The sequence below is a fragment of the Sorex araneus genome, chromosome 1, assembly GCF_027595985.1.
Source record: "Sorex araneus isolate mSorAra2 chromosome 1, mSorAra2.pri, whole genome shotgun sequence".
In the NCBI taxonomy this organism is placed as follows: Eukaryota; Metazoa; Chordata; class Mammalia; order Eulipotyphla; family Soricidae; genus Sorex; species Sorex araneus.
In genome coordinates this window covers 344,059,897-344,077,899 of record NC_073302.1, presented here as the reverse complement: position 1 = coordinate 344,077,899, position 18,003 = coordinate 344,059,897, and the positions used below count along the sequence as shown (strand labels likewise).

General features: G+C 55.4%; 1 protein-coding gene across 2 annotated transcripts; it reads right to left on the bottom strand.

The window, feature by feature from the left end:
• Nucleotides 1-222: 222 nt before the first annotated feature.
• Nucleotides 223-17,714, bottom strand: RNF122 (ring finger protein 122). 2 transcript variants are annotated; one of them, XM_004606871.2, is made up of 6 exons: nt 17,404-17,714; nt 10,788-10,944; nt 3,751-3,796; nt 3,455-3,496; nt 1,891-1,973; nt 223-1,194 (listed from the first exon to the last, which is right to left on the bottom strand). In XM_004606871.2, exons 1-6 carry the CDS (start codon nt 17,426-17,428, stop codon nt 1,080-1,082), a joined length of 468 nt encoding a protein of 155 aa, XP_004606928.1. In that variant the 5' UTR covers nt 17,429-17,714; the 3' UTR covers nt 223-1,079. The 2 variants fall into 2 exon arrangements, with proteins under 2 accessions (XP_004606928.1, XP_054997963.1); XM_055141988.1 differs by having other exon boundaries at nt 1,891-1,970.
• Between the last annotated feature and the right edge of the window lie 289 nt (nt 17,715-18,003).

The following is an 18,003-nucleotide window of genomic DNA, read 5'->3' as shown; positions in this document are numbered from 1 at the left end:
TACAGTCTAAAATACCACACACTGACAGCACTTGTGACCGCACTGGACAGGTAATACTCTACTACCCATTTGCGCTGATCAGGACTGTGTGTGCTTCTATTTGGTTTGAGTGTAAAGGGAGGCGGGGCCGAGAACTCCGATGCCTGTTGGCAGGAAAGGACCAACAGCCACAGGCCACAAGACACAGGCACAAAAAGGGCTTAAGAGAAATTTGTTATTAAATTTAATTTTCCTTAAATACATTTTCCCCACCCTCACCTACTCCGGGAGGAAGAGAACCCATGTACAAAGCCTGAGATGGTGAGAAAAAAATATAAAAATACTATTTACAAAGGGGAAGGTCTATTTCTTCCTAAACCCTCACACCCACCGTCCCAAGCCCCTTTGGCTCCTTGAGAAGAGGCCTCTGGAGTCCCTCGGGAGTGCTGGGTAAGATTCTTCCCCGGAGGAGCGTGGAAGCCCTTCCTCAGACGCGGAAGCTCCAAGATTAGCTGAAGAGAAGTGGATAGCACCTCGATGTGGCTGGGGGTGGGGGTGCGCCGCCGGCCAGCCTTGGTTGCTGTGGGCCCCATGTAAACATTGACACCCGCTGATGCAGCCCTGCTCTCCCGGTGGCCCCCCTGAGCCCCCTCACGGCTACTAGAGGCACTTGGTTTTCATCTTTCTTTCCTTCCTACCTTCCCACGGAGGGGAGGAAGGGGCCAGAAGCTCTAAAGAACTCAACTCTCGCTCAGATCAGGGCAGCTCTTCCCCAAGGGAGCCCCTCAAGGACCGGGCCCCAAGTCCTTGGCCAGGCAACAGTGATTTTCCTTCTGCAGGGCATGGCCCCGACTGGCCGGGTGTCCAGTACCAGGATGCGAGGGTCTTGGGGACAGTGCATGCCCCCAGTACGAGTAGCAGGAAGAAGGCTCCCGGAGGCTGAAAGAGGGGAAGACGGCCACCCCAGTGGTAGACGGCCAGCCCTGCTCAGACCCCCATCCAGCCCCAGGTCAGGGCAGCCCCTCCATCCAGTCTGCTTCATGGCAGCTGCGCACCGGGCGGCGGGGTCTTTGCAGGCCCCGGTGGAGAGCAGACAGTGCTCACACCAGCTCGTCTAACAGGACGCCGATGCTCTGGCTGGTCTCCGAGGGGCCGGCGATGGGCTTGTTACACATGGGGCAGACGCAGCGCACTTCCAGCCACTTCACCAGACACCTGTGGGGCAAAACGAGACCATCACTCACTGCCCCTTTAAAGATGCTCCAGGGCCAGAAAGACAGCCCAGCGGGCAGGGTGCTGGCCTTGCACGCAGCCGACCTGGGTTTGATCTCTGGAATCCCATCTGGTTCCGAGCACCTCCAGGAGTGACTCCTGAGTGTGGAGACAAGACCAACTCCTTGTGGTGTGACCCAAAATGGGAGGAAGAAAGAAGGAGAAGAAGAAGGAGAAGGAGAAGGAGAAGGAGAAGGAGAAGGGAGAAGGAAGAAGGGAGAAGGAAGAAGGGGGGGAGGAGGAGGAGGAGGAGGAGGAGGAGGAGAAGGAGAAGGAGAAAAAGAAGAAGAAGGAGAAGGAGAAGAAGGAAAAAGGAGGAGGAGGGGGAGGGGGAAGGGGAGGAGGAGGAGAAGGAGGAGGAGGAGGAGGAGGAGGAGAAGGAGGAGGAGGAGGAGGAGGAGATGCTGCTCCCAGCTGTTCTGAGTCTCTGAATAGAGCCTTGTTGCTGCTGGCTTGAGCAAGGACTGCCCAACCCCCACCCAGGCCCACCCACCCCGCTGGGGTCCAGGTACCACAGAGAACACCCTGGCAGATAGAAGGGACAGGTCGATAGGGTTGGAGATTCTTGGATATGTTCCCTGCTGGTTCTGTTCTGAAGGCACCCCTGGGCTCGTCCCAGTCCCGTAGGGGGACACTTACTTCCGGTGAAAGGCATGCTGGCAAGGCAGCAACCCCAGCTCATCCTTGCTCTTGAAGTCTTCCAGGCAGACTGCACAGGTCTGCTGTGGAGGGGAAGAGCAGTGTGAGAGGAGACAGGGTTCAGCCTCACCGCCCCCACCCCGCCCCCAACACCCATGGCTTTCACTCCCTCCAAGGAAACAGAACTCCCCCGTCCTCTTAGTCATATGCAACTGCACGATGGTCTGGGAGCCATCAGCCACGTGTGAGAGCCTGCATGTTCACCAGAGCAATCATTTCCTTAAACCGCAGGTTAAGAGCCTAACAGCCACAGGAGGCCAGTGGCTCTGGAGAAGACGAAGACACAGAACATTTCTTTCACCACCGAGGTTTCTGTGGACAAGGCTACTCTAGAATGGGTGTTAATTCTCTCCAGCCGGGACATGTGGCAAGGGGGCTTGGGGTAGCAGCTGGAGGCAAGGACGGGTTTGCGCATGCCGGCAATTTCTCTCTCACAGCCTCTTGTCCCTAGGTTGACTGTTGGCATTAGCTCAATTCTTCTAGAGGAGGGCTCAGGAAACATCTGAACTTGCTGGGATGTGACTGTGGCCATTGAATACTGGGGTGTCTCAGAGCCATCCCTCTGCACTGGTGCACCTGGTGAGAACTGTGGTCCTCCCTGTCCCGGTGAACCCAGACACACTCTACATGACTCTGTGTGGTCACGGCCGAGGGCCATGTAGCAGCAGGGGGCATGGGAGGAGCAGGGAGCGGCCCAGTCGCATGGGCCCCAGCTGGAGGGACCCAAGGAGTTGGGGTACAAAGGGAGGAGAGGGATGGAAAAGAGGCAAGAATCGCAGGAATGGGGTCAGAGAGATAGCATGGGCTTCAGAGGCCTCTCCTGGACACAGCTGGCCCCTCAGCACAACTCCCCAGGGAGCCCGCCGAGAATCACCGGAAGGAGCCCCTCGGCTACAGTGATCAGATTCCCAGTCTCATAGGTCAGAGTATGTAGACCAGGGTAAAACTAAGCCCGGGGCCTGACAAGGGAGGAGTTAAAAATAAGGGGCTACAATAGGACAGCAGGTGGGGACCTGGCCTTGCATGTGGCCGGCCTGGGTTCAATCCCTGCCACCCTATGGCATCTCGCAGACCCTGCCAGGAGGGACCCCTGAGCACAGAGCCAAAAGCAGCCATAAGGAGTTCCAGCTGTGCCCCCTCAGCTGGGGGATTCCTGGCTAGCTAGCATCCCTTGAAAGAAATGTTCTGTGTCCCGCCCCCCCTCCAGGTCTACAGAGAATCACCTTCCTCTTAGCAGTTAGGCATAGGGATCGCCCTGGGGTCATGCAGCACCACTTTACAAATACACAGACCCTTTTACAATTCTTATGCTTCCTGCCCAGACCGACTCTAGATGTGTGTCCAGGGACTGACAGCTGCTGGACGGGCCCTTGATTGGTCCCCAGGAAACAGGCAGGGAGGGACTAAAGAGGTTCTGGGAGGGTCTGGGCGGAGAGCTGGAGAAGACAGACTGTCTCATCTGTCTTGCTCCGGGGCCTTCCTCTAGGCCGTCTGGCACACTCACCCCATATAACTGGGACTTCTTGGCATCGCCTTTAAGCACCACCTGGAGGGAAAGATAGTGTCAGAGAAAGCCCCAGCAGGACAGAGAGTTACCCGCCCCCCCCTACCGCACCCCCCTTTGAGAGAGGGGAGGGTCTGCCACGAGTTGCACCAAGCCGGATATAACAACACTAAAGAACCTGGTGCAGGGCAGAGGTGAAGCTTTAGGGCGTGAAGCGAGGATCGAGGTCAGGAGGGCTTACGCTCACTCCTGCGGGCCAGTTGCATAGGAGCTCTGGAGCGAGACGTGCCGCTTACCTCCTTGTAGCCATATCGTTCACTCTGTGCCTGGTTCCGCAGTTTGCTGGAGAGGAAGAAAGGGAGGCCGTTACCGTGCCTCTGCGTACACAGAGCCCTTCCAAGGAGCGGGGGCCGGAGGCTGAGTACTTGGAGGGGAGAGGGGAGGAGGATCCTGGCAACAAGATGTCCCACAGATGCCATGGGAGGTGATTTGGGAAGAAATTATGCCGAGAGTGGCACATGCCCTTTTTCAGGCTCAATCACCTTAATACTTCCATTCAGGCCCCACAAAATGGGGAGTTCCTGGCTAGCTACCCCAAAGTGCTCATTCACTTTCTCCTTGCTTCTTAGGAGGTCAGTTCCTTAAAGTTCCAAAATTAGAGCAATCAGTAACTGGCTTGCTTGAATGTATAGGAGAAGTTTTATATATATATATATGTGTGTGTGTGTGTGTGTGTGTGTGTGTATGTGTGTGTGTTATATACATTTATGTATATGTATATTATATATACACACACATATATATACACATATATATGTATATATATATTTTAAGAACTACTTCCAGGGGCTGGAGTGATAGCACAGCGGGTAGGGCGTTTGCCTTGCACATGGCCAACCCGGGTTCAATTCCTTCTCCCTTCTTGGAGAGCCTGGCAAGCTACCGAGAGTATCCCACCTGCATAGCTGAGCCTGGCAAGCTCCCCGTGGCGTATCCGATATGCCAAAAACAGTAACAACAAGTCTCATGACGGAGACATTACTGGTGCCTGCTCGAGCAAATCGATGAGCAACAGGATGACAGTGCTACAGTGACAGTGATACTTCCAGGACCCAGAGTAATAGTATAGACAGTAGGCAGAGCGCTTGCCTGGCACTCGGCTGACCGGGGTTCAATTCCTGGCACCCCATATGGCTGCCTGAGCACTGCCAGGAATAATCGCTAAGTGCAGAGCCAGGAGTAATTCCAGAGCATCGCCAAGTGTGGCCCCCAAATAACAACAGAAGAATTCCTTGCACTGTCAGCGCAGGAGAATGCTTAAGTCTCTGCTCACCCTGGGGAATTTTCCACCCAGGACATACTATTCTGGAAGCAAAGCACACTCTTCCTTCCTGGAGCCAGGCGGACACAGGAGATGCCGTCTTTGTCCCCTTTTTCTCTCAAGCTGGTGGCCTGCACGCAGTGAGACTTTCAATACCCACAAGCACAGCCTGCTCTTATGAACAGGAAAACACCTAACAGTCATCAAGAACTTGACACATTTCCATCCCCACCCCAACCATCGATGATGCCTCTTTGATGCCAAACCACCATAAGCGAGTGAGATGGGACTTTTTATAAGTGGTGAGAACGAAGTCCAGCAAATTTGAATGACTTGCCTAACTTCAGAGCTAGCTGGCAGCCAAGTATGAGTTTGAATCAAAGTCTCCCAAATTACAGAGCCCAACTCGAGCCCATGCTGTGACCTGGTTCTCCAATGAGGTGGGACACAGAAGCTCCCAACGTTATAATCCAGGCTCAACCAATAAGCCTCCTGAATGACTCAAAGCAAATAGTTGGATGACTATGCACTGAGATAAACAATGTAGGACTAAAGCTGGCGTATAGTCGTATACTTTTACACATATACAAACACCCTCAAACACACACTGTTTTTTTTGTGTGTGTGCACTATTGTTATTATTATTATTTTGCCACACCTGGATGTGCTCTCGGCTTATTTCTGGCTCTGTGCTCAGAAATCACTCCTGCCAAGGTACAGGGGATCATAATGGGTGCCAAAGATTGATTCTGGGTTGGCCATGTCCAAGGCAACATTATACTATCTCTCAGCACCACAGTTGGGTTTCCGCTCCCACTTTATTTTTCAGTGAGGGCAACTTCCTGAATTCTGCTGGCAGATCTATGGCCTCTTAGGTGCAGGACTCAGATGAAGCTTTTCTTCCACTTTTTCAGGAGGTTTTCGGGAGGTTGGGCATGTTTAGAAGGTCTGGGGGTTATGGGGGTGGAGAGTCATGGGTGATGCACAACCAACCAGGCTATCATTCAGTGTAAGGGCCTGTGTAAGCCCTAGGGCCAGGGACAGTCAGGCCACCCCAGGGGGATTATGGCCCCCAGAGCTATAGTCAGCAATGGGGGAGAATCATGTGTTGCCAGGAACTGCAACCAAGTTAGGTGCATGATAGGTAAGTGCTGTAACTACAGTACTTTCTCCTGGTCCCCTCACCAATCATTCTTTCTATATAGTTACTTGCAAGAAGCATTAAAAAGCCACCAAGATAGAGTAGGTGTAACAATCTCTGGTGTGGGGGCCAAATCCAGTTTACCACTTGTGTGTTAGGGCTCAGAGGTGAAAATGGTTCCATCCTGGGGCTGAAGGGACAGTACAGGGGTGAGGCCACTCTGAGCCCATTCGATACTGAGCACTGTATTAACAGGCCCTGGAGCACTGCCAGGAGTGATTTCCAAGCACAGATCCAGGAGTACACCCTGTGCACAGTGGGTGTGGTGCAAGCCCCAAACACACAGATGGTCTCCACTCTTAGACAGCTGAAAGTGGAGATCATAAGAGTAGTTCGTGTAAAATTTACATGGAACTCAAGTCTTGATGCCTGTAGCCTTTGGAGAACAACACCAGACGCCTAGTTCACATACTCTCGATGGCTACCCTAGACAGTAGCTCAGGAAGCTGAAAAAAAGACCAGAAAAAAAAAAAAAGAACATTTGACCTTTGGCAGAAAAAGATCGTAGAGCTGCGTTAGGAAAGAAGAATCTCACACCACAAGTCTCAAAACCACTGAGATAGCTGCCTGCAGGCCTTGCAGGGAAGAGAGCTGGTGCCAGGGTGCGAGATGCAGAAGGCAGGGACAGAGCCCTAGAGTCCAGGCCCCAGCAGAACCGGGGCAGGAAAGGTCAGGCTGCCGGTCACCCCCCAAGGCCCGAAGGAAGAGGAAGCAGAGGACACGAAGAGGCAGTGTGAGCCGAGGCTTAGCAGCTCCTGTCCAGGGGGACTTCTGCTGAGGGCTGGGGCCTGGGGCAGAGCTTCCATTGGCGCTGTCCTCTCTGGACGGGCTCTTATCACTGGACGATCCTGCAGGGCCCAGCCAGGGCTGCTCTGTCCATCCTTCACTTTGCAGGGAACTTTGGTCCAGAAAAGTCTTTTATTTATTGATTGATTGATTGCTTTTTTCTGTGGGGGGAGGTCACACCTGGTGATGCATAGGGGTTACTCCTGGCTTATGCACTCAGGAATTACCCCTGATGGTGCTCAGGGGACCATATGGGATGCTGGGAATCGAACCTGGGTCAGCCCCGCATGCAAGGAAAACACCCTACCCACTGTGCTATCGCTCCAGCCCAGAAAAGTCTTGAATATATGTGTTCTCTCTTTGCGTGTGCTCTCTCTCTCCCTCTCTCCCTCTCTTTCTCCCTCTCTCTTTCCCTCTCTCTCCCTCTCACTCTCTCTCTCTCTCTCTCTCTCTCTCTCTCTCTCTCTCCCCCCACCCCACCCCCGCATATCCTACCTTCTAAAATCAGGGAACAGGGCTGGGAAGCCCAGATCTGTGTGTTTGTTTGAGGTGGGGGGGCAGTAGTGTTGGGGTCACACACGTGGCAGTGCTCAGGGCTTCCTCCTGGCTCTGCACTCAGCCATCACTCCTCGCAGTGCTCGGGGACAAAGATGCTCCGGCCTTTCGCACTGCACTACCTCTGCAGCCCCTGCAGCACTGAACTGAAGCTCAAAGGAGCTGACCTGAAGGTGATGTGAAGCTGGGCAGGAGGGCAGGTGTCCTAGCGCGTCCTTCCGCCTGCCTCTCTGCTTGAGGGACGCACAGCGTGGTGCATAGGAGTCAAGCGTGCCTCTCTTTACCTCTGTGAGAACAAGGGGGCGCAGCCCTTTCATGCCTCACCCCTGCTGGGTGCCGGCTGAATTCTGGGCGCTGGGCTGTCCCCTGCCCCTGCCCCAGGCGAGCTGCAGCCTGGCTCCCTGGAAGGGTTTTACCCGAGAACCCTCCTGAAGTCTGGCGCTGAGCCCAGCACTCTGACCACGAAGGCGACCGGGAGCTGCAGGGACGCTTCCAGCTCAGGACGGTGGAGGCTGTGCTGGAAATGGGGCCAGCGAGGCCTGGCCCTCCCTGGGGAGGAGGCTGTGCCAGCTCCGGACAGGTGGCCCTCTCAGCTGCTGGCTGAGCAAAGCAACTAAAAATACCCCCCGGGAGACCATTCCCGGCCACCGTGGCCGGCTCTCCCTCGCTCCTTTCCCCTTCGGAACAAACAATGCAGCCGGGGCCTGAGAATAATTGCTCCTTTCCTGCCATGTGGGCTTCGCTGGACCCTTCATCCTGCACGGGGCAGAGGCCAGCCCTGGAGGAGGGGGAGTATGAGGAGGGGGCGGCAGGAGGCGCGGCTGGCCTTGGCCATGAGCTCAGCAGCCAGGGGCCTGTTTTGGCTGAGGAGGAAGCTGAGATGCAGGGAGAGGAAGTGGCTTCTGTGCTTGTGTGTCTTTCTATATATAGACGCCCGCAGGCTGCCACACACCAGCGGCCTGTGGAACCAAGGCAGTGCGGGGTCAGGGCTCCAGGGGCGGGGGCCAGGGAGCCAGCTTCCTGCAGACGGCCAGGTGGCGCCGAGCTGCACCATGGTGGGAAGCCTTTGGTGGCTTTTTGCTTGGTCCCAAGAGAAATAAGCCAGCCTCCCGCAGCCTGCCATCGTGCAGGACCCCGAGCCCTTCCCACCACGGTTCCCACGGACGCCGTGGCTGCCAGGCCCTTCACAAGGCACATGCAGCACTGGCGGGCCCGAGAGACTGGCTAACTGCCACCCAAGTGTCCCAAACTCTGTCTTCCTGGAGGGCTGACCTGGGCTGACCCTGACTGTCGGGCATGACTCTCCTGAATTATAAAGGGCGCTAACTAGTGCCTCCACTGGAGGGAGGCTGAGAGGAGAAAGCGAGCCCAGCATTCGACATAATGATGCGGGCCTCCGTGCCTGGCGCAGACTCGGGGAAGGCAAACGCTCACAGCTCTTTGTGGCAGGATCAGTGGGTGACAGTGGCGGTCTTTGCCTTCTCTGGACCCCTCTGCAGTGGGAGCAGATGCAGGGGCCGCAGATGGTGGGCCCTGCAGACTCCTCCTCGGCATAAAGAAATCCTTAGTATGTGGAATGTGTCTGGGGAATTGTGTAAATTGCCTGGTATGGGGAGACGGAAGGGGGCTGTGATCAGCAAGAATCTGAAGAAAATGCAGACTTCGAGGGGCGGAGGGCAGAGAGGCCGACTTCATAATTAGATGCAAATTTGGAAAAGAGGGGGAAAGATCTTCTCTGCAGACTTCTCAGGAAATTCCTGCCCTAGGGGCTGTGGACAGCTCAGAAAGGTGGCCCGAAGGCAGTAGTGACAGGGTGCAGTGCCTCGGGCACTCAGACTCAGAGGCTGCCCCTCAGCCCTAAGAGGTGGACACAGCCCTGGCTTGGCCCTCGCCCCTCAGGGGCAGCAGCGACCAGACCCCCGGGGCATCTTCAAGGGGCAGAGCGCATTTCCTGCACCTTAATGCAGCCTCTTAGATAATTCAATTAGATACTGAGACACCAGCTAATATCTACCCAGGCATTGTGTATGTGTGTCTGTGTGTGTCTGTGTGTGTAAGGGGGGGGGAAAGGAGGGAAAGATGTTGATCATCAAGTGGCTCACATTCTACCCAGGCATTGTGTATATGCATCTGTGTGTGTGTATGTGTGTGTGTGTGTGCGCGCGCGCGCGCGCGAGGAAGGGAAGGGTGGGGGGTGGGTGGGGGGAAGGATGTTGATCATCAAGTGGCTCACATTCTACCCAGGCATTGTGTGTGTGTGTGTGTGTGTGTGTGTGTGTGTGTGTGTGTGTGTGTGTGGAGGGGGAAGGGCAGGGGGGAAGGATGTTGATCATCAAGTCACTCACATCTACCCAGGCATAGTGTGTGCGTGTGTGTGTGCATGTGTGCGCGCATGCCGTGGGGGTGGGGGAGTAGGCGGCAGGGGGAAGGATGTTGATGATCAGAGTGGCTCACATCTACCCAGACATTGTGTGCGCGCGTGCGCGCGCGTGTGCGTAGGGGGCAGGGAGTGAGGGAGGAGAGGAGGATTGTTGATGGTCACAATGGCTTACATGGACCCAGACATTGTGTGTGCGTGTGGGGGTGGGGTGGGAGGAGGGCTGTTGATTATCACAATGCCTATGAAACTCACAAATAGGTTCTACTGGTCATGCATAACTCTCCCCAGCCCTTCACGGTACAGGACAATCCTGGACAATAAGAATTGTCAACACGGCCCTACGCACCCAATCAGAAACACTACTTGAATTCCCAGTTAGGCCCCCAGTTTTGGGGAAAGAACAGCCGTCAGTTCCTGGGTCTTTAAATAGGGAGGCGAAGAAACAGTTCCTGGAGCTCGGCGGCTCCTGCCAAGCCTCAGTCCTCCCTGGATCCCTAACACAATTAGACAAAGTGACATTTTTAGTTCTTTCACTCTGGAAAATCAGAGCACACAAGGCAGAATAAACAAGTAGCTTTCCAGACATCAGCTTGCTAATTTTAGCATCTGGGTGGTTGACAAGAGGATTTCCCAGGAGGGCAGAACATGCCACGGGTTTGAGAGATGCCCACCTATCCCCGGCCACCCAAAGGGTGTGTGCGTGTGTGTATGTGTGTGTGTGTGTGTGTGTGTGTGTGTGTGTGTGTGTGTGAGAGAGAGAGAGAGAGAGAGAGAGTGGGGGGGAGGGGGGAGAGAGAGGGGAGAGAGTTTAGAACCCACTGGGGCTATTTCTTGGTCGGATGGTAGCACCAGGCGATCTTACAGTGACTGGCCAATAAGCACTCGGGGCTCAGCCCAGCACATGGTGACCTTAAGAGCTCTAAGACAACTTGATAGGCTGATGTAAATAGCAACACCAGGCCTCAGGGGCCCAGTGAAGGGCAGGCCAAGCCCTGTCCCGAACAAAGAGGCCCCAGCAGGAGGCGAGCGGCTGGCAAGGGGAGCCCTGGCCCCATTCCCCCTCTCCCAAGTCAGCCCGAGGAGCACCCACCTGATAAAATAGCAGCAAAAAATGAGGCTGAGCATGAAGACAAAGATGCCGGTGCCGAAGATGACCATGTAGATGTTGAGAGGAAGGTCCTGGAAGCTGATGGGTGGCATTGAACAGGACTTATTGGTGCTGACCAGTCCTAGGCCACAGAAACACCCTGTCCAGAAAAGGGGAAAATAATATTAGAGTTGGAATTTTGCCCCGGGGGCTTGGCGGGCCTCTGTGCCAGTGAGGACGACGAGAGAGATGATGAGGTAGACTTTGGCAGTTAGTGCAAACATTAACGAGTTACAGAACCTTGGTGAATTATTTACTCAATCTGTGAAATGGGACACTGCACGTGGGACCAAAAATAGCTCTCAATGAGGAGCAAAAATTGGTAAACTGAATTCTAAGCAGGGTTAAGTGCAGGGAGCACAGGAGCAAAATGAAAACACACGGGCGGGGTGGGGGGGGAAGAAAAAAATGTATTTAGAGGCCCAATTCTGTTCTGCTGTAAATATGTAACCTTTTAAAAACATTTCTAGGCTTTACTTTGTTATGTGGAAACAAGCGAAACACAGAGGAGTGAAAATAATGAGCTAAGAAATGTGCTTTGTAAATCGCAAAGGTCATTTATCATTATTAAGTCACCTGCCTCGGGACCAGAATAGAAATTATTTACTCCAAGGCTAGGCTGGTGTTCCAAAGTTGTGTGTGTGTGTGTGTGTGTGTGTGTGTGTGAGCCTGCAGTCAACATTACCAGCTACCCTTCCTTTCTGCTCAGGCCTTGACACTTGCTGAGCCCGGCAGTGGCCTACCCTGCGAGGCTATTGAAGATGCAGTGTCAGGCCTGTCCCATTTGAAGTGACACGAATCAGAATCAACATTATGTTTTGTGCGTTTGCTTTGGGCCACACCTAGCAGTGTTCAGGAGCTACTCCCAGCTCAGTTCTTGGGGGCTGACGCCCTGCCAGGTCCTGAACTGAGGGGTCCTACACATGAAGCAAGTACTTCAGATCTTAGAGTCTCCTGGGCCCAGAATCCACATTTCAATGAGTCGCCAGGATAGTCTCCTACTGACACCAGTGTGCTGGCTCAACGCTATACGCTTCCCTGAGAACTTCTTCCTCTTCCCACAGGACTCTGGGTAAAATTCTGGCAGGTTTACCAACTGGGATTGTCCCTTCCCAATGCTTTTGCCAGAGTCTGGCAGCAAGGTGGGTATGGGACAGGAGTCTGGCCACAGAAACAAAGAGAATGCTTCTGTTCCTCTAAAGTCTCCCCGAGACAGCTGGAATAGAGGTGGGCATGTTGCAGTGAGAAAGAACAAACGGTTTAATTTAAGGCCAGTGTCTGAAAGATACAGTTGGGGCAGAGGAGAGGCGGGAAGGCAAGACTCTACTGACAGCTGACTTGCTAACCAATCAGTCCTGGAACTTACTCTCTGTGGGCTATTGGTTGCTAAACATAATATGTTTTCTGTGACATTTACTCATAAAAAATAGAATTTAGGGGCTGAAGTGATAGCACAGCAGGTAGGGCATTTGCCTTGCACCTGGGTTAGATTCCCAGCATCCCATATGGTCCCCTGAGCACTGCCAGGAGTAATTCCTGAGTGCAGAGCCAGGAGTAAACCCTGTACATTGCCAGGTGTGACCCCAAAAAGCAAATGTATATATATAATTTAGGCAAAAAGCAGGTAGAGGTACTTTTTTTCCTTGCTCAGAAGCAAAAATCTGTTTTAAAATTTAATTTTAATAAAGTTGTTCACAATAATTTATTACATTCAATATTCCAATACCAATTCCATCACCATTACTCCTTCCCACCATTATTTCGAATTTTCCTACACTCCCCCCCAAACCTGGCCCCAAAGTAGGCCCTAAATAATTTATTTTATTTTGTATTTCTTGTTATGAATCATCCACAGAAAATGATCCAAAAAAGTTTCCTTAGAGAAAAGTGTGTGAAGATTGTTGTATCTCACCCTGGAGCCATTAAGCCCTTGTATAAGTGATTACTAAAATGTTGTTACAGATTGAGCCTTGTGTGCTAATGTTTTTCTTTTTTTTTTTTTTTAATTGAAATGAGATTGGTTTGAAGCAAAAATCTTACGAATTTATAAAAAAGAAGTAAGGGTCGGGGATGTGGTTCAGTGACCAAGTGCATCTTCGACATTTCATATTTCATCAATTGAATGATGAAATCACAGACCTCCCTGCAAATCTGTTTTAGATCTGGGCCAAATTCTACTGCCCAGTCCCTATTCCAAACAGAGTTTGTGCCCAATTCTATTCTGAGTTCCTATTGCAGACTACAAATTGATGTCTAGTTCCTTCTCTCATTTAGCCCACATGTCTGACATCTCCTCCCACTTGGATTTTATCATGTACTTTCCAAATTCATGACTGGCTTAGGTCTTCCTACACGGGCATTCATGGGTCCCTCTCTCAGCCTCTGCCCAGGCCCTGTGTCCCCCACTCTGAGGGCTCAGTCTCTTTCTCTTTCACTATGTTTGTTTCTTTCCTTTCTTTCTCTCCTTCCTCTTTCTGAATCCTTCCTTCCTTCCTTCCTTCCTTCCTTCCTTCCTTCCTTCCTTCCTTCCTTCCTTCCTTCCTTCCTCTTTCTCTCTCCTTTCTTTCTTTCTTTCTTTCTTTCTTTCTTTCTTTCTTTCTTTCTTTCTTTCTTTCTTTCTTTCTTTCTTTCTTTCTTTCTTTCTTTCTTTCTTCTTCCTCCTTCCCTCCCTCCCACCCTCCCTTCCTTCCTTTATTGGATTGCACCCAGAAATGCTCAGAGGTTATTTCTGGCTCTGCACTCAGGAATTACTTCTGCTGGTGCCCAGGGGACCATATGGGATACTGGGGGTAGAGGCCTGGTCAGCCATATGTAAGGCAAGCACCCTGCCACCTGCTATACTATTACTCTGTCCCCCCTTTAAATTTTTTTTTGAGGGGCTTACATGCGGTGATCCTCAGAGGCTCCTCCTGGCTCTGCACATAGAAATATAGCTCACTGTTTCTTTTTTAAAAAGTTTTGGGGAAGCCACACCCAGCTGTGTTCAGGGATCGCTCCTGCAATGCTCACGGGGCCATCTATTACTGACCTGGTACCAGAAACTGAACTGGGGTCAGCCACACACAAAGCAAGAGCATTAGCCTCTGTGCTACCCCTCTGGCATCAAGCCAGTCACTATTTCCTGCCCAACCTCGTCTTCAAGGTTGTTTAACCTCCTTGTCTGTGCTCTGCCCTGCCTCTGACTGTCTGCCCCAGGTTCAGAAGCCTGGGCTCTCTGACGTCTGTCACCTCTCTTTCTGCTGAGGCCTCACTCCTGCTTGTAGGCTGCACTGTCTGTTCCAAACTTCCACGCTCAGCCCTTGTCTCACGCGGCCAATAGTTCCTAGCATCAACTTAACTGGAACGGGCACGAAGCATCGATTAGATGACAACTCCCGTAAGAGACATGGAAGGGGAAAAACACCAAAGGACAGCGCTCTGCTGCATCCAGGCTCTGCTCCTCTCAAGGGACGAGAGACACACAAAGGCTTTCCCTGACAAAGTGACAGTATGTACTGGAGGTGTGGCCGGATCCTGAGACCAGAGGTGAGAGTGCTAAGACACTGAGGGTCTCCGGCTCTGGGGAACTCATTTGGACTTTTGTGCATTCCCCAGTCCCAAGTTGGTGTTTGGCTTGTTCTCAAGGACGAGCTAGCCGAGAAACAGCTCCCAATTTCCACAGAATAACCTGGTACCCTTGGCAAAAGCGCCCCCTTGTAAGGAGACTGAGGTTTGGGCAAAGTGCCCAGAAACTGCTCCCCGCTAATGGATGACCAGTCAAGCAACACGCATTGTGGACGGCCTGATTTATGCAGTGACCTAGACATTGTGGGGAAACAAAAAGCAAAAGAAGAAGTTCTTGTCCTCAAAGACTTGCTGATTAAGTGGAAAAAATTAAATAATTACCGGCTAAATGTCGCTGTAGCCGGCAGGAAGCCCTGGGTCCAGTTCCCGCAGGAGTTCCGAGGGGGCTTTGCACCACTCCTGCTGCCTCCGCTCAGACCATGCTTTTGGGCCAGCGGAGATGTCCCCAGCGCACCTCCCAGGGCACTTCCCAGTTACTCTGGAGAAAAAGGATCTAGGGCCTCCCCCGGCCGAGCAGAGGGTCCAAGATCCTTCCCTCAAGTTGGCAGGAGCTGATGCACCAGAGTGCAGGCACAGGCTGCCAGGCTCCTTTGCGAAGCTGGATGCTGGTTGTTGTTGGTTTAGGCGGGGGAGGGGGCAGGGGTTCTCTCTAGCTGTAACAGGGATCATTTCCGAGACACTGTGTGGCCCGGAGTGATGCCACAGGCGCTAAGGTGCTTGCCCAGTAGGACCAACCGGCACCACATATGGTCCCTCGCACACGCCAGGAGAGCCACCTGAATACTGCCAAGTGTGGTCCGACTCCCCCACCCCCCAAATACTATGTGACAAATGCTTTGGTTCTTGACAGCAGTGTGTGTGTGGGGGGGGGCAGGACCACGTGTGCTTGACTAGACCCAGTGGGGTGGGGAGGGGTGCTGGTGACAGAAGTAGGGTCTGGAGCAAGGCGGACACTTTGGCTCTGAGCAAATCTCCCCAGTCCTGGATCCCAGGATCTCTGTGGGGCCTGAAGAACCCCCTGTGGTTCCCAGCTCTGGAAACTCCGCAGAACCCGGAGCTGCTGAGAAGGTACCCGGGGGCACTAGGACCCCAGCAGCAGCGCCCGCTCCGCTGATTTGAACTCTGTCATCTGATAGGTTTGCCCTGGTGCTCAGGACTGAGTCCTACTAAGGCTTCAGGAGACAAGGAAGTAGGCTGCACCAGCGTGGGTGGGGGGTGGCCCGTTTGCAAGTGTCGTTATTAAAAAGGGAAAACATATTGACTAAGAGCCACACAGAGTGTTTTTCCTTCTCAAGGTCTAGGGACCAAACAAGTCCAGGGAAGCAGGGCCCAGACACTGTTTTGGTTTCCCTTTGGGCCACACCAGCGCAGCTCAGGGCTGACTCTGGACCCTGCTCGCAGTGGTGGCTCCTGGCGGGGTTCAGGTGCCCAGACGGAACCCAGGTCAGCCACTGCAACAAGCTCCCATCACTGCATTCTCTCTCTGGCACACAAAGAGGGGCGAGCCCGGATGGAAACAACAGGAAGGCGTCACCCTAAAACAGCAAAACCTCACATGTCCCCAGTGCCCCATTGCAGGCACCGGTCCTATGGGCAGGGAGGTGGTTCCTCAAGCCCAGGGGCCCGCACCCACTGAAACTCGGGCGCACCTTGACAAAGTGCCACCCCAGGAACCACAAAATAAACGGAAGGGATGGGGGAGGTGGGAATTGAGGGAAATATCATCCTGCAATGGGCTGGGCCCAAGACAGGTCAGGTGTGTGCTCCTGAAGTCTCTGTCGCATTGTCTCCATCGCCCTGGACTTGGGAAAGTCTCACCCAGAGAGATGACGCGGGGCTGTGATGACGTCAGAGATGGGCTGGCCAAGAAGGGCCGGTGCGTCTGGGAACAGCTGCGCCTTCCCTGCCCCGCGGCCGCCGGGAATCTCTCCCCGTGCTGGGACGCGCCAGTCCTTCCACCTCCCCCCCGCCCCGCCCCTGCCTGGCAGTGCCCACCGGCCACCCGGTGCATTTTCAGGAAGTCCGATCCTACCAGGACCAGAAGAGGGGCGGGGCGGGGACTCGCATGGGCTGCCCGAACCCTGCCTCAAACAAAAGCCTCCTGGGGTCAGGCTCCAGGAGCCCGCGGGAGCCCGCTCAGGGGACGGACCCGCGCCCCCGCGCCCCCCGCCGCGTCCCGGCCCGCCCTCCTTTCCCCAGAAATGCCCCGAGTCTTTCAGACTTTCAGGCGGCCAAGCCCTCAAGGGTGCCAGTGTTCGAACCCGCCTGAACCGAGACACCGGGATGGGGCTCGGACCCCCTCACGCGCTCGGCTGCGCGGCTCCGAGGGCCGGGCGAGGCCAGCGAGCGCCACCTGCCCCGCGCGGGGGCCGAAGCCGGCGGGGCTGCGGTGCGGGGATGCGGGGATGCGGGGGCTGGTCGCAGCCTGGCCGGGCCCGGGGACCCGGGCTGGGCTTCCCGCAGCCAGGGCCGCCCGCCGCGCGCTCCGAGCCCCCCCGCACCCCGCGCGCTCTGAGCGCCCCCCGCACCCTGCGCTCCGAGTCCCCCGCACTCCGTGCTCCGAGCCCCCCGCACTCCTCGCGCTCCGAGCCCCCTGCACCCCGCGCACTGCAAGTCTCCCACACCCCTCGCGCTCCGAGCCCCCGCGCCGCACGCTCGCTGGAAAGTGTGCAAAGTTTCTGCCGGGCACTTGAGCTCCCTCTAGGAGCCCGAGCCCGGCGCGGACGCGAGTCCCCGACAGCGCCAACAAAGAGCCGAGCCGGAGCGCACAAAGGCAGGGGAAGGGTCGGCGAGCGCAGCCGGCACACAAAGGCCGGGACCCCTCGGCGCCCCCGCCCCCGGCCCGCGGCAGGTCCAGAGGCCACCCCCCGACCCGAGGAGAGCCGGGGGTCTCTTTCTCTCCCCACGCGGGTCCCGCTCGGGGCAGGGCGGCGTCGGGCCGCGGGACGCCTCCTCGGACGGTCTTATCCCCGGGACACGCGGCTCCGAGACTCACCGTTACACCACTGAAATGGGTGCATCAATGAACCCTGGGCTGGCCTCCTCCGGCGAACGAAAGCAGGCTGCGGGAAGGCGGCGGGGTGGGCGCACCCGCGCGGGGGCCGGGGCCGCTGCTATCGGCGGCAGAAGTCGGACCCCGGAGGAGCTGCGGTCGGGGGCGCTCCTGGGGCCCGCTGTGAGTGCCCCGAGGACGGGAAGCGAGCAGGAGTGCGGCCGGAGCCCGGGGCGGGGAGAGGCGCGGGGCAAGCGCGGCGGGTCTGGTCGGAGAGCGGGGACCCCAGCTGCGGGGCCGGTGGAGGTGCCGGGGCGCGGGGACGGACACTGACGGGCAGCGCACGCCCCCCGCGCGCGGCCCCGCCCCGGCCCCGCCCCCTCCGTCACGGCCTCCGGCCAATGGGCGCCCTCCCCGGCCCGCGGGCCCGCCCAAGGCGCCTCCCCCTTCACCTTCCCGGGGCGTGGGGTGCAGTCGGCCCGAGGGGGCGCGCGCGGGCTGGGGGCGGCCGGCGCCGGCCCGAACTGCAGAAAACCGACTAGTCTCGCCGCGCCGGGGCCCGCACCCGGCGGTTGTGTGTCTTCTGCCCTCCGAACGGTCGGC

Bases quoted from the DNA above. Each gene is read 5' to 3' on its own strand.
- RNF122 (XM_004606871.2), bottom strand. From the start codon at position 17,428: ATGCACCCATTTCAGTGGTGTAACG. The intron at 10,945-17,403 runs GTGAGTCTCGGA...TTTTCTGGACAG, and splicing joins CCCATTTCAGTGGTGTAACG to GGTGTTTCTGTGGCCTAGGA. The intron at 3,497-3,750 runs GTAAGCGGCACG...CTTTCCCTCCAG, and splicing joins AACGATATGGCTACAAGGAG to GTGGTGCTTAAAGGCGATGC.